Consider the following 15,319-nt stretch of genomic DNA (forward strand, 5'->3'; position numbering starts at 1 on the left):
TGGCGCAACGACGTTCAGCAGAGAAAACGTCGCGTCTCGCGAAGAAGACAGATTCAAAGTCAGTTTAGTCGCGAAAGGCCACAGTTCAGGAAATGTGCCGCGTTCAACAAGAGGCCAAAAAGTAAACAGAGGTGGCACCGTTTGGCAAGAGAGTAAGTGCGTGAACAAACGTTCAATTGATTTTTTAAGCTAAGGCAGTAACTGGGTAGGTTGCTCATACTTTGCTGGCAGCTTTTCATTGTTTGTCTGCCAAGTTGTTATTACGGCGAGACGTCAGTGCGCTAACTAGCATCAGAAGCTAAGTGGTAACGCTGGCTAACGTTCACACAAGTGTGTTAGCTAGGCCGAATGCCAAGAAGAAATGATTTGTCTTACAGTACCTGATAATTCAGCAGCCTTTAATCAATGTCACCACCAATAAGAAAAGGTGTTTTAATAGTCTGCATATATTAGCTGACTTTTCAATATCACTCAGTTCATCGATGTAAAATACTGATATATTAATTCAATTAATATCGTGTTTTTTGTATAAAACATTTAGCATTACTATCAAAAGGGAAGCTAATGCCGAATATGATGTACTATGTTTAACATTTTTCAGGCATTTAAAGGGGTCATATTATGAGCAATCCCTTTCTTGTTCATGTTTTTGTGTGGAACATTTACAGAGGAATCCTTCAAATGGTGATACAAGCACCAAATTTGGCAAAAGTACACCTTAGATATTACTCTTTTGGAAAAAAACAAAAAACATGGGGTCAATTGAAGAATTACATAGGGGTCAAAATATAAAAATGCTCTAGTCATATTGAAAATTATACCACATTATTTGTCTGATTGTAAAGGTTCCAAAAAGGTATAGTTTGGACTATCTATGACTGAATTATCATCAGCTGGTATGAGGATCAGCACCTCTAAATCTGAGGCCATGGTTCTCAGCCGGAAACCGATGGATTGCCTGCTCCAGGTAGGGAATATGGCCTTGCCCCAAGTGAAGGAGTTCAAGTACCTCGGGGTCTTGTTCACGAGTGAGGGGACGATGGAGCATGAGATTGGCTGGAGAATTGGTGGCAGGGGCGGTATTGCATTCGCTGTACACTACTGTTGTGATGAAAAGGAAGCTGACCCAAAAGGCAAAGCTCTCGATCTACTGGTCAGTCTTCGTTCCTACTTTTGCCTATGGTCATGATCGAAAGAATTAGATCGTGGGTACAAGCGGCCAAAATGGGCTTGCTCAGGAGGGTGGCTGGTGTCTCCCTTAGAGATAGGGTGAGACGTTCGGTCATCCGTGGGAGGCTCGTCAGTAGAGTCGCTGCTCCTTCACGTTGAAAGGAGCCAACTGAGGTGGTTCGGGCATCTGGTAAGGATGCCTCCTGGGCGCTTCCCAAGGGAGGTGTTCCAGGCACATCCATCTGGGAGGAGACCCTAGGGAAGACCCAGGACTAGGTGGAGAGATTATATCTCAACACTGGCCTGGGAACGTCTCTGGATCCCCCAGTCAGATGTGGTTAATGTGGCACGGGAAAGGGAAGTCTGAGGTCCCCTGCTGGAGCTGTTGCCCCCGCGACCCGAACCCGGAAAAGCGGTTGAAGATGAGTGAGTGAGTTAGTGTGACTGAATTCTATAGAGTTATGGGGTAAAAACAACAAGAATGGTGACAAAGTTCAGTTTCATTTTGTACAGGGGTCAAAAGTTAGAGTTGCTCCAATTTTGTTCAAAGGTGATGCAGATTATTGGTTCAGTTAATAGGGTTTCAAAAGGAATAGTTTGCACCATGTATCATGCTTGGTTATCATGTTACGGGGTAACACATGTCACATGTCATAGAATTCAATGGACATCAATATTATTTGACCTTTACTTTAGAGACCAAGCATTCAACACAGTCAAAACTATTCCATTTATTAATCCAAGTAGCTCAATCAACAATTTGCACCATTTTTTTTACTAAAATTGGAGCAATTTTAACTTTTGACCCCTGTACAAACTGAAACTGACCTTTGTCACCATTCTTAAGGTTTTTACCCCATAACTCCATAACATTCAGTCATAGATAGTCCAAACTATACCTTTTTGGAATCTTTATGAACAGACAAATAATGTGGTATAGTTTTCAATATGACTGGAGCATTTTTATATTTTAACCACTGTGTAATTCTTCAACTGACCCCTACGTGGCCCCCTATTGAAAATTCAAGTGGCCTGTTGGTTTTTTTCAAAAGAGTGATGTCTAAGGAGAATTTGTGCTGGATTTGGTGCTTGTATCACCATGTGAAGTATTGTTTCAGTTATTTGCTGCACTATAAAGCTGACATCCACTTCATGTTGGGATTAGGTAGTATGGTCTGTTGGTGTCTTGTGCTTTTGGTGCATCTTTGCTAACGTGAGTTGACAAATGTCTATTTTGTTAAAGATTACGATCAGATACTTTGAGAGCTGTCTTATTAGTCACACACATTTGTGTCTTCAGGAATTAGGGAGGTCTGCTAGTCATTTGTATGTATATGTTATATGTATATGTCACAGACATGAACGAGCGAAGCTCTTCAGCATCTCACCCTCATTTCCAGTTTGTGGCTTCATCTACCATCGGTTTGTGGCTTTTTACAACTTTTTCCCACTGGGCAGATTTTTTTTTTTTGTGCCATTTCCAGTTTGTGCTTTTGTCTACCACAAGAGCGAGCTTTGCACCGATGCGCGGCACTTTGTTTGTATTAGATCCAGTTTATATAGGTTGCCAGGTGTTTGAAAAGAGTTTGGCATAGATACTAATTCTATGCCATCATCTACTAGAAAATATACCATCGATATGGGCTTGCTTAAATAGTTTATCATATGACCTGTTTAAAAGTCTGCACATTCATAGTTACAATGTGAATTTATTTGATTGAGCCACTTGTCAGAAAATCTCTCTTACTGTTGAGCCATAAGCACATTGAGGAGATGATGGTCGTGTGGTTAAAGCAAATCACTATATGCAGTTGACCACATGGCGGCATGCTGACATTGGTGTGTGTGAAGATTGTAAAGTGTTTTGAACTTCTGATGCAGATGGATAAGACCTATATAAATGCACTCCATCTTTGAAATATGTAGTATATATTGGTAAAACACTATTAAAATAGGTTTGATGTGCTTTATTTCAATTAATTACAAAATTCTGCTCAGCAGAGTCTATATATCTCCCCCCCCCCCCCCCCACATTAATCCACATGAATTTTTATGCAGACAAGATGGAGATGCTGTGTTTTCAGTTGCCGGGCCACGGGGACACAACTTTGAAGCATATGAATACACTGAGATCTCGCCAACATTTCTGCGACATTACCATCGTGGCCAGTGACAATCTGACCTTCAGGGGGCATAAGGTGGTACTAGCTGCCTGCTCACCCTTCCTGAGAGATCAGTTCCTCCTCAACCCATCTTCTAAGCTTCAGGTAGGGAGATGTGATCACACCTGGTTTGGGATCTTATGCATACAAATTACAAAAGAATCAATGAACAGTTGCATTGCAGTAACTAACAACCCATACACGAAGGCTCAGTCCTTTTAATGTATACTTTTTAACAAATCTATAAGCAAAACCTAGCATGTCAGGAACATGTTTAAAGGTGCCATGAATGAGATTTTACACATTAATGTAGCAGCTAACACCTATTTTCTAAATAAATATTTAGTGAATTAATGGCTTCCTGTGCAGAGAATGAAGCAACACTCATTCTGTGCTCAGCACTTTTCTTTCCACTATTTACATTCTCATTATGGAACATGATGATGTGCTGAATGTATGGAATTGGATGTGTGACATTATTCAGCTGACAAGTAATGTCAAATTCCATTTTGGCAATTTAAAAAAAAAAAAGTTTCATTTCCATTGCCCCACCCCCAGTTCCCACATCCTTTTTTAATTAGTGCATGTTTGTTGCATTTCACATTGCTCCACAGGTGTCAATGCTGTATAGCTCCACAGTGGTGTGTGATTTGCTCCTGTCCTGCTACACTGGCATGTTGCAGTTCAGCCCAGAGGAGATAGTCAACTATCTGACCACTGCCAGCTACCTGCAGATGGAGCACATCGTAGAACGCTGTCGAGGAGCACTGAAGAAATATGTACAGCTTAAAAACCCTAGTCAATCAAAAGTGAGTCTTTATTTATACTGTAGGACTCTGAAATGCAAAGTTACTCTAAACCCCCCCCCCCCCCCCCCCCAGCCATATCAAGCAATTATTTCTTCTAAATGTGACAAATGTCAGTGGTTTCACTGTATGTGCATCTGTTCATTGCATATGTTGTGATGCTAATTCAATCACATCTTTAAGTAACTTTTATTCTTGAGCTAAATATATGCAGCCTCTCACATTTTACACTTGTCTTCATGGTGATGTGTTTTTCCTCGCCATTTTAACAGCTGTCCTGAGAGGTTTTCAGCTGTGCTATCATGTCTTTCCTGTCTCCTTTTCTAGATTACCGAACAGAACAGTCAGACTAACCCAGCGCCTGTCGGCCGCAGTATTCATTCTGCTGCGACTGGATCAACTCACACAGGCCAGCTGTCCCCTGTACACCCACACAGCCCCATGGGACAATCTGTGGAGGAAAGTGGAAATATGTGCAGCGAGGGAAGCAGCCAACAGCACAGTGACAGTTTTGTGGTGAATGAGCCACATATTAAGGTGCATGTAAAACTGATATAGTAACTTTTTCAAAAATATTTTTTTCCTCCTACGTCATATGGTTTTTGCTACGTAAATGTTCTTTCAGAAGTCAGAGAAACCAGACAGAGAGACCAGGTGAAATGCGGGCGACCCCTTAGCTTTTTCCACCCGCCGGAGTCCTCAACACTGAGGGACCCACCTAGAGAAAAGTGCCACGTGGTCAAGCTGTCAGTGCAGTCTCTCACCCAACTCCTCACATTTTGAGGCAAAAGGTTTGATTTGACCGAATATCAGTATGTGAAGAGTTGAGGAGCCCCTTTTCATCACTGTGTGATGTGCAGGGGAAAGGCTAACCATAACCTTAACCAGGGTTCTAGTCACAGTGGCCCCGCCCAGGCTGTGCCACCCAACACAGAATTTCTGAAAAATGAACTGAAATGTTGCTGAAAATGTACCACTTCAATCATATATCAAGCTTATAGAGTCATAGTTTTGCAATTTTAAACCAGTAATTAAAGTAATAAGAAATATATTTCTCATTTTCTTCGTATCAAATATCAAACAGCAGAGATCAGAGTCAGAGTGTTCTGTGGCCACAGAGCTGTGAACGGCAGCAGCTGAAAACAGCGTCTACTCCGCTCTGAACTGAAGAGAAAAAAAGGCCATGAAAATCCAAAATTAAATAGTCCAGAGGTCCTTCTGTATCTGATATTCAGAAAGTTTATTTTACAGATAAAATTTCAATTTTCAATTTATTTTAATTTATATAGCACCTAATCACAACAAAGTTCGCTCAAGGCACTTCACGCAAGTAAAGTCTAATCTTACCAACCCCCATAGCAAGCACACAGGTGACCGTGGTAACGAAACCCCCCCCCCCCCCCCCCCCCCCCCCCCGATGATTTGAGGAAGAAACCTCAAGCAGACCAGACTCAAAGGGCAACCCTCTGCTTGGGCCATGCTACCGACGCAATTTACAGAAATTTTCACAAAACGAAAATGCAGGAATTGTTGCCGGTGTGCAAGACAGGAGGGTACAGAAACAGATAATAGACACCACAGCCATCTCTGGATGGAGCCGCACCTTAAACAGAGAGAAAAACAGAATTGGGCATCAGAAAGACAACAAATACAGTATAATATGTCAGTGTTGAGCAACAAGAAAAACAAAGGAAATACTAAGGTGACTGCTGGCCACTAGCCCAAAGCTTCACTAAAATACCCAGAATTTAGATAAAGTTGAGGCTGTGGCTCTATTTCCTATTAAAAAAAAGTCAAAAGCATAGTAACATACTATGCCAGTATTTTAGCCATACAAAAGTGAAAATAAGTGCGTCTTAAGTCCGGACTTGAAAGTCTCTACAGAATCTGACTTTTATTGACAAGGCTTATTTATTGAAAGGCTTTGTGTTTCCAAAAAGCTCCAAAAGCTTCAAAAACAGCAGACGCGAGTCATCGGGGGGGCACACATACACAGAGACAGAGAAGAGACAGAGAGCAGAGGAGGAGGGGTACAGCATGAAAGAGGTGAAAATCTGATTCACTAAGTTTTTCATTTAAAAGAGCAGGTTTGACAAATCAGTCCCAGTTCAGCTCTTGTTCAAACAAGGCAATTAAGTGTTATAGTGTTTAAAAAGAAATGTCATACAATCCCACTCAAATTGTGGGAAAAAAAAACTGTCAGGATGACAGAAAAACTACCTGCTTCACTGGATTAAAATATACTGTCGTTTTTTAAGAAGAGAGTAAATTCTATGTCCATTAAATAATGTTTTTAACATTTTAAACGTTATTTAATTTATTAACTTAGACTTTGACACAAACATGCAAAAATAACTTTGATCTTACAAACATTACAACATAAATATAATTTTTTTGTTTATTGCCTTCAGTGCGTCTAAAACCACCCAAAATTAGTTAAAATAAGGCTTGCCAATAATGTTTTAGTGGTATAATTGAACTAAACACTCCCCTTGAATATCTAGCTTTAAATATAATTTTGTCACCTACTATGAATTTTAATGTCCTTGTTCTTTACAATCCACCTTCCCATAAGGTGTCCTTTTATGATGAACTAAGTTGTGCAGTAAAGCAACTTGAGCTACATGGAGAAACAATATGGTATGGGGATTTTAACATTAATTAGGCTGACGGTGCAAACAGAAACTTAAAACAATTATGACAAAATTTAATCATCACCAAATGATTAAAGGACCTACCAGGATTACCCGGCAGACAAACAAACCTGAGCGTATTGTTAAGACTTATAATTTAATAACAGGGTTATCTGACCACAATCTGACTTTGACTATGAGGAAGCTGACTAAAAAGTGATACCAATATTTTGGTAAGTTATACAATCATGAAAATGGCACTAAATCATTTATCCCTAAATCCAAAACCTTACAGTTTGAAAGGAAACTAAGACTTTTTGATTGGGCACAAGTTTTGGCCATGGAAGATGTGGATAAATTCCATCACTGCAGCTATCACACCATTAGTTGATAAATTTGCCATTCAAAAAAAGTGTAAACAAAATGAAAACAGACTTCCTTGGCTTAATAATGAGATAAGGAAACTTATGAAGAAGCGAGATTTGGTTTTGAAGAAATCATTACAGTCTAAACTTAATACAGATCATTTTATTTTTAAAAGCTTAAGAAATAAAGTAGTTCAAGAGCTTAGAAAAGCACAAGCTTCATATTATACAAACCTTATAGGTAATGCAAAGGGCAACAATAATTCCCTTTGGAAGCACCTAAATAATTTGACTAATAAAACAACTAAATTCAAAGGCATTAGGGAATTAATTATAAATGGCCAAAGTATTAATGACAGTGCCATTATGGCTAATGAATTTAATGCTTGCTTTGTACAATCAGTAGAATTAACAAAACATTTTGAGGGACCTAAATGTGAGAGTGAACCACTTCAGCCTTCCTCTGTCTCCTTTTGTGTTAAAGAGGTAAATGTGACTGAAGTCACCCAGATCATTCAAAAACTGCCTAATTCTAGAGCAAAGGATATTTATAATATGAACTGTTGCTTCCTTAAACGCTACGCTAACTTGTTAGTTAAACCCTTGACACACCTTGTCATTTTGTCCATTAGTAAAGGTAAATTTCCCCCAGGGTGGAAGAAAGCTGTTATTGTCCCAATTTTTAAATCAGGAAGCCAGGACTCTATACACAACTACCGGCCAATATCAGTTTTACCTGTACTGTCTAAGATTATGGAAAAAGTTGTGGCGGCTCAACTGACTGATCACTTGGTGGCTAATCAGCTCCTCCACCCACAGCAGTTTGGCTTTAGATCAGTTATTCCACTGAGATTGCAAACTGCTGCTTCATAGAAAATGTAAGAAGTCCTTGGTTAGGGGTGAGGTGGTAGGAGCTATGTTTCTTGATCTTAAAAAGCTTTTGAAAACAGTCAGCCATAGCCTTCTTTTAGCCAAAATGCCTTTATTTAGCATCTCCCCTGAGGCAGTGCGGTGGTTTCCTCGTTTTTCAGGATCGGGAACATTGTGTGAATGTGGCCCTGGAAAAGTCGTCCCTCATAAACATCTCGATGGGTATACCTCAGGGCTCCATATTGGGACCATTGCTGTTTTGTTCATAAATGATCTGCCTTTGATTTGTTGTGTCCCCTGTCAACTTGTGGATGATGCTGTTTTTTTATGCTCCCGCAAAGACACCAGAGCAAGCTGCAGCAGTTTTATCTGCATGCATGGCTAAGGTTAGTCTGTGGCTTTTCAAAAATGAATTGGTTCCTAATCTCACTAAAACAGTTGCCATGTGTTTTTCCATCAAAACACAAAGTTTAGAACAGAATTTTCAAATACTTTTGCAAAATAATAAAATACAATGGGTAAATGAAACTAAATATTTAGGTTTAGTTCTTGATTCACAACTAAAATTTGATGGACACATAAAGAAGATATCGAAAACAATACAACGAAACCTAAATTGTTTTAAACTTATCAGACATTACATTCCAACCTAGGTGGCCCTGCTGTACATGCATGGGATGATATTTTCACATATATCCTACTGCATGACAGCATGGGCCCAGGTAGTTCCCTTAGCTACAAAGCACATTGGTTCACTTTATATTCAAGCTATGAAAAAAATTATGGACAGAAAACCTGTCCGTTTTCACCACTGTCAAATTCTCAACAAGTATAATTTATTAAGTTTTGATAGTTTCAGTGATTTGTCCATCCATCCATTTTCTTCCGCTTTATCCGGAGTCGGGTCGCGGGGGCAGCAGCTCAAGCAAAGCCGCCCAGACCTCCCGATCCACACACACCTCCCCCAGCTCCTCCTGGGGAACCCCAAGGCAAGAGGTGTAATCCTTCCAGCGTGTCCTGGGTCTTCCCCGGGGCCTCCTCCCAATGGGACGTGCCCGGAACACCTCTCCAGCGAGGCGTCCAGGGGGCATCCGGAAAAGATGCCCGAGCCACCTCAACTGACTCCTTTCGACGTGGAGGAGCAGCGGCTCGACTCCGAGCTCCTCCCGAGTGACCGAGCTCCTCACCCTATCTCTAAGGGAGTGCCCAGCCACCCTGCGGAGGAAACTCATCTCGGCCGCTTGTACCCGCGATCTCGTTCTTTCGGTCATGAGCCAAATCTCATGACCATAGGTGAGGATCGGAACGTAGATCGATCGGTAAATCAAGAGCTTTGCCCCCCTACTCAGCTCTCTCGTCACCACGACGGTCCGGTACAGCGACCGCATCACTGCAGACGCTGCACCGATCCGTCTATCGATCTCACGCTCCATCCGTCCCTCACTCGTGAATAAGACCCCAAGATACTTAAACTCCTCCACTTGAGGCAAGGACACTCCACCGACCTGAAGAGGGCAAAGCACCTTTTTCCGGTCGAGAACCATGGCCTCGGATTTGGAGGTGCTGATTTTCATCCCGGACGCCTCACACTCGGCTGCAAACCGCCCCAGTGCACGCTGAAGGTCCTGATTTGACGAAGCCAACAGAACCACATCGTCCGCAAACAACAGAGACGAGATTCTGTGGTTCCCAAACCAGACCCCCTCTACACCCTGGCTGCGCCTAAAAATTCTGTCCATAAAAATAATGAACAGAACCGGTGACAAAGGGCAGCCCTGGCGGAGGCCAACGTGCACTGGAAACAGGTTTGACTTACTACCGGCAATGCGAACCAAGCTCCTGCTGTGGTCGTACAGGGACTGGATAGCCCTTAGCAAAGGACCCCGGACCCCGTACTCCCGGAGCACTCCCCACAGGGTGCCCCGAGGGACACGGTCGAACGCCTTCTCCAGATCCACAAAACACATGTGGACTGGTTGGGCGAACTCCCATGAACCCTCGAGCACCCGATGGAGCGTGTAGAGCTGGTCCAGTGTGCTGCGACCAGGACGAAAACCACACTGCTCCTCCTGAATCCGAGGTTCGACCATCGGTCAAATTCTCCTCTCCAGTACTCTGGAATAGACCTTACTGGGGAGGCTGAGGAGTGTGATCCCCCTATAGTTGGAACACACCCTCTGGTCCCCCTTCTTAAACACAGGGACCACCACCCCGGTCTGCCAATCCAAAGGCACTGTCCCTGATCGCCACACGATGTTGCAGAGGCGTGTCAGCCAAGACAGTCCCACAACATCCAGAGACTTAAGGTACTCAGGATGGATTTCATCCACCCCAGGAGCCTTGCCACCGAGGAGCTTTCCAACCACCTCGGTGACTTCTGCCTGGGTAATGGATGAGTCCGCCTCTGGGTCCCCAGTCTCTGCCTCCTCTTCGGAAGACGTGACGATGGGATTGAGGAGATCCTCTAAGTACTCCTTCCACCGCCCAACAACATCCCCAGTCAGAGTCAACAGCTCCCCACCCGCACCGTAAACAGTGCCGGTGGAGAGCTGCTTCCACCTCCTGAGGCGTCGGACGGTTTGCCAGAATCTCTTCGAGGCCAACCGATAGTCCTTCTCCATAGCCTCCCCGAACTCCTCCCAGACCCGAGTTTTTGCCTCTGCGACCGCACGGGCTGTGGCACGCTTGGCCTGCCAGTACCTGTCAGCTGCCTCTGGGGTCCCACCTACCAACAAAGATAAGTAGGACTCCTTCTTCAGCTTGACGGCATCCCTTACTTCCGGTGTCCACCACCGGGTTCAGGGATTGCCGCCGCGACAGGCACCAGAGACCTTGCGACCACAGCTACGAGCAGCCGCATCAGCAATGGAGGTGGAGAACATGGTCCACTCGGACTCCATGTCTCCAACCTCCCCCGGGATCTGGGAAAAGCTCTCCCGGAGGTGGGAGTTGAAGACCTCCCTGAAAGAGGGTTCCGCCAGTCATTCCCAGCAGACCCTCACGATACGTTTGGGCCTGCCAGGTCTGACCGGCTTCCTCCCCTCCCAGCGGATCCAACTCACCACCAGGTGGTGATCGGTCGACAGCTCTGCCCCTCTCTTTACTCGAGTGTGCGAGACACGTGGCCGAAGGTCGGATGATACGACTACAAACTCGATCATCGACCTCCGGCTCAGGGTGTCCTGGTGCCACGTGCACTTATGGACACCCTTGTGCTCGAACATGGTGTTCGTGATGGACAAACTGTGACTAGCACATAAGTCCAACAACTGAACACCACTCGGGTTCAGATCGGGGAGGCCGTGCTTCCCGATCACCCCCCTCCAGGGCTCACTGTCGCCGCCCACGTGGGCGTTGAAATCCCCCAGGAGAACAATGGAGTCCCCAGTCGGAGTGCTATCTAGTACCCCTCCCAGGGACTCCAGGAAGGTCGGGTACTCTGCACTGCTGCTCGGCCCGTAGGCCGAGACAACGGTGAGAGACCTGTCCCCGACCCGAAGGCATAGGGACGCGACCCTCTCGTTCACCGGAGTGAACTCCAACACATGGTGACTGAGCTGGGAAGCAATAAGCAATGCAACCCCAGCTCTCCGCCTCTCCCCGTGGGCAACGCCAGAAAAATGAAGCGTCCAGCCCCTCTCCAGGAGTTGGGTACCAGAGCCCATGCTGTGCTTGGAGGTGAGCCCGACTATCTCTAGTCGGTATCTCTCAACCTCCCGCACAAGCTCAGGCTCCTTGCCCCCCAGCGAGGTGACATTCCACGTCCCAACAGCCAGGGGCTGTGAGCATGGACCGGGCCGCCGGGCCACCCGCCCTCGACCGCCACCCAATCCTCTCTGCACCCGACCCCCATGGCCCCCCCTGCAGGTGGTGAACCCACAGGAGGGCGGGTCCACGTTGCTCCTTCGGGCTGAGCCCGGCCGGGCCCCATGGGCTAAGGCCCGACCACCAGGCGCTCGCGCGCAAGCCCCAACCCCAAGCCTGGCTCCAGGGTGGGACCCCGGCTCCGCCATACCGGGCAACGTCTCGGTCCTTGATCTTTCACTGGTCACGGAGGTTCTGAGCTGCCCTTAGTCTGACCCGTCACCTAGGACCTGTTTGCCTTGGGAGACCCTACAGGGAGCACAAAGCCCCCGACAACATAGCTCCTAGGATCATCCGGGTACGCAAACTCCCCCACCACGATAAGGTGGCAGCCAGAGGGGGGGTCAGTGATTTGTGCTTTCTCAAATTATTTTTAAATGTTACCATAATTTGGTTTCAGAATCACTCAGTACAGTTGTGCAGAGACCAAGAAGCAGTAGGACAGCACGAGGCAGCTTAAACCACAACTGTACAATCCTCAAGTATAGAACATCATTTGGACAGTCGGTCTTTTCTTATAAACCCTGTAAACTCTGGAACTCATTGCCCACAGAAATGAAGTCCATCAGCAAGTTTAAATTGTTCTCATCCAAACTTAAATCTTGGCTTAAAATAAACCAAAACTGCACCCATGTGTGAGAGTGTGAATGAATGAGATGGGTGAGTGATGAACTTTTGAACTGTTATTTATAGATGAAATGTTTTCATGTAAATGAATTTGTATTTTAGATAATGTCTTGTTAGTGTAGAAAAGCTCAACCAGGGATGGGAGTTGAAAACTAGCAGTAGCCATACTCTGTGTGCATCGCATCAGCTGCAAACTTTGTTTTGTAACTATGTTTGATTGCATTGTCCCTGTCAAATAAATAAAGAATAAAACTCTATAGCTTCGAGGGGCAGTGGGCCCCTGGAATTGTGGCCCATCATAGCTGTGATCCGCGATCACATAATTTACTGGGCACAAAAATGGTCCTAGCTAGAACCCTGACCTTAATCATGATAATAACCTTAACCAAAATATAGATGGATGTTTACTGATGATGCAGAAGTGAAGCAGATAGTTTAGTGCGATGTCTGAGAGAAATGATGCTACTGTCAAAAAATGTATTTCCGGGGTTCTGACCAAGCATAAAGATGTGATGAGTTGGGAGTGAGAATGTGTTGACGCCTCAGTCTCCTTAAGTAAACATTAGTTTGACAGAGCCATTCCAAGGATCTTCTGAAGGAATCTAGTAGCAAAAACACCCAATTGTTACCTTAGGTCACGGTTGATGTCCAAGTCTCACAACCATATAGTAAGACAGGAAGCACTAAGACCCTAATGATTGGACCTTCACCTGCAAAAAGGTGCATCTCCAGAGACTCCAGCACTCTGTCGACTTTAAAGCCTGAAGCGTAATACATGAGTGTCACTGCAAGAATAACTTAATCTTGCTATAGAATCAACAGTCTTGGCGTATAGAAATACGTTATAGGCTCCAGTTTCATTGACTTTCCAAGAAATCATATTTTAAAACTTACCAAGCACCTCACAAAAACAAGACACTTTGCTTAATCTTCACCTCTGTTGCAGGTTAACATGTCTGATGAGGAGGAAGAGACCAGACAAGAAGAATATGGTGTATTCCAAGTGTACATCCCTGAAGAGGAGCAGATCAACAGGGACAGGCAAGAGGAACGAAACACTCCCTCTGGTGACCCTCAGGATGTACGCAACTCAGAAACTGAAGGGGTAAATATCAGAGAAGGCACCAGTGACTATGGGTTGAAAACAACAGAAGAAGACCTGAGTGCTGGCAGCCACTTGGGGGAGGATCTTTCCATGGAGGGGCTTTGTGCTTTGAGACGCAGACTGCCTGACCCTAAAATGGGTTGGGGCAGAGGGAGAGGCAGGGGGAGAGGTTTCAAGAGGAGAAGGTGGGCCACATCTCAAGAGAGAAGGCCTCCAGACATGACTCAACAGCATGATCTGTGGTACATAGCTGCGGGGGTGGGAGGCAGTTTGGGGCTGGATTACAATCAAGAAAGCGTGAAACCAGGAAGTTACCTGTCGGTTGACCTTCCGCGATTGGAGTTCAACACAAGCAATGCACAGGGAGACAGAGCCTCCACAATGGCCGGCAACAGTATAGGCCAGTACGCTCTGGAGGACTCCGGCTGTGGTGCCGGAGAGGGCAGTTCTGGGTTAACAGCTGTTTCACCAAACGAAGGAGGGGATGAGTCGGTGGCCGTGGTGGGTTCCACCTCCAGTGTAGCCGGGCCTGTGATCTGTGAACACTGCGGCATGACCTTCCCCTCGGCGCACTCCCTCGCTGTCCACTCTCGCGCCACTCACCTGCTGTACGCTTGCCCCTGCTGCGGAAAGCACTTTCACCATGCCGCCAACCTCACCAGGCATATGGCGGTGCACCGAGGCGGCGGTAAAACCCACCAGTGCCCGCTGTGCTACAAGACTTTCACCCAGAAGTCAACACTGATAGACCACATGAATCTCCACAGCGGTGAGCGGCCTCACCACTGCGCTTACTGCCACGCACGATTTGCCCACAAGCCCGCACTTCGGCGCCACCTCAAGGAGCAGCACGGGAAAACCACAGGACAAAATTTCCTGCATGAGCAAGAGGAGAGGCAGCGGGAGCAGCAGCAGGGCAGAGGAGTCACCGGAAGAATACGAGAGGAAGAACAAGAGTGTCCAGTAACTGAGCAAGTGTCCTAAATGTTTTTTTTCTACATATAATCAAAATGACTCAAGTTTGAGAGACACTGTTAAACCCAAAATGTGAATCTGCTGCAAATTGTGAATTATCCACAAACCTTGAATTGCAAAACATGAACACTGAAAAAATACCTCACGTGATGTGAATGCATATTTCACAAAACGTGAATTTCTTCATTACTACGGATATTTCATGTCACTATGAATTAATTTTTGATCATTAATGGAGCAAACCACAAGAACAAGATAGAAAAAGTGTACATTTTCCAAAATATATTCAACTAATCAACAACTTGTGCACTTATTTGTTGATTTTACTATTTATTCTGCCATGCTAAAACCTCACCTGAGTAACAGAAACATGCATGTATACATACAGACATTAGGCATATGTGCCTACATATTTTAATTTTATATATTTGATTGCCCAGTAGTAGTAATCTAGTGAATATCTATTGAAATCAGACATTGCTCTGCCAACATTTCATCATTTTGGGGGACAAACAGCTAATCCCTGATCCCCCCTAAGTAGTATCACAGAAAAATTTAAGTTATGAAACATATGCGGCGTCCTTGCAGTAGACAGTTAAGTTTTTCAATTCAATCATTTTATTCAGATTAACACAAAATGACTATAAAATTGAATATGATTATAAATGGATGGTGATACTCCAAGAAGCAATCTGAAGCAGAGCCTATAAATGACTACACCTTTAAAAAAAAAAAAATCACG

The 15,319-nt window shown here is 44.8% G+C and overlaps 1 protein-coding gene across 3 annotated transcripts; it reads left to right on the forward strand.

Annotated features, from left to right (window-relative positions):
* Positions 1-20: 20 nt before the first annotated feature.
* LOC117501376 (zinc finger and BTB domain-containing protein 12-like) lies at positions 21-14,937 on the forward strand. Of its 3 annotated transcripts, none has more exons than XM_034160240.1 (5): positions 21-152; positions 3,229-3,437; positions 3,947-4,141; positions 4,466-4,675; positions 13,444-14,937. In XM_034160240.1, the coding sequence occupies exons 2-5, from the start codon at positions 3,234-3,236 to the stop codon at positions 14,584-14,586; spliced, it is 1,752 nt and encodes a 583-aa protein (XP_034016131.1). In that variant the 5' UTR covers positions 21-152; positions 3,229-3,233; the 3' UTR covers positions 14,587-14,937. The 3 variants fall into 3 exon arrangements, with proteins under 3 accessions (XP_034016131.1, XP_034016130.1, XP_034016129.1); XM_034160239.1 differs by having other exon boundaries at positions 83-160; XM_034160238.1 differs by having other exon boundaries at positions 84-205.
* The last annotated feature ends 382 nt before the right edge of the window (positions 14,938-15,319 follow it).

This window comes from Thalassophryne amazonica, chromosome 20 (genome assembly GCF_902500255.1).
Source record: "Thalassophryne amazonica chromosome 20, fThaAma1.1, whole genome shotgun sequence".
NCBI lineage: Eukaryota > Metazoa > Chordata > Actinopteri > Batrachoidiformes > Batrachoididae > Thalassophryne > Thalassophryne amazonica.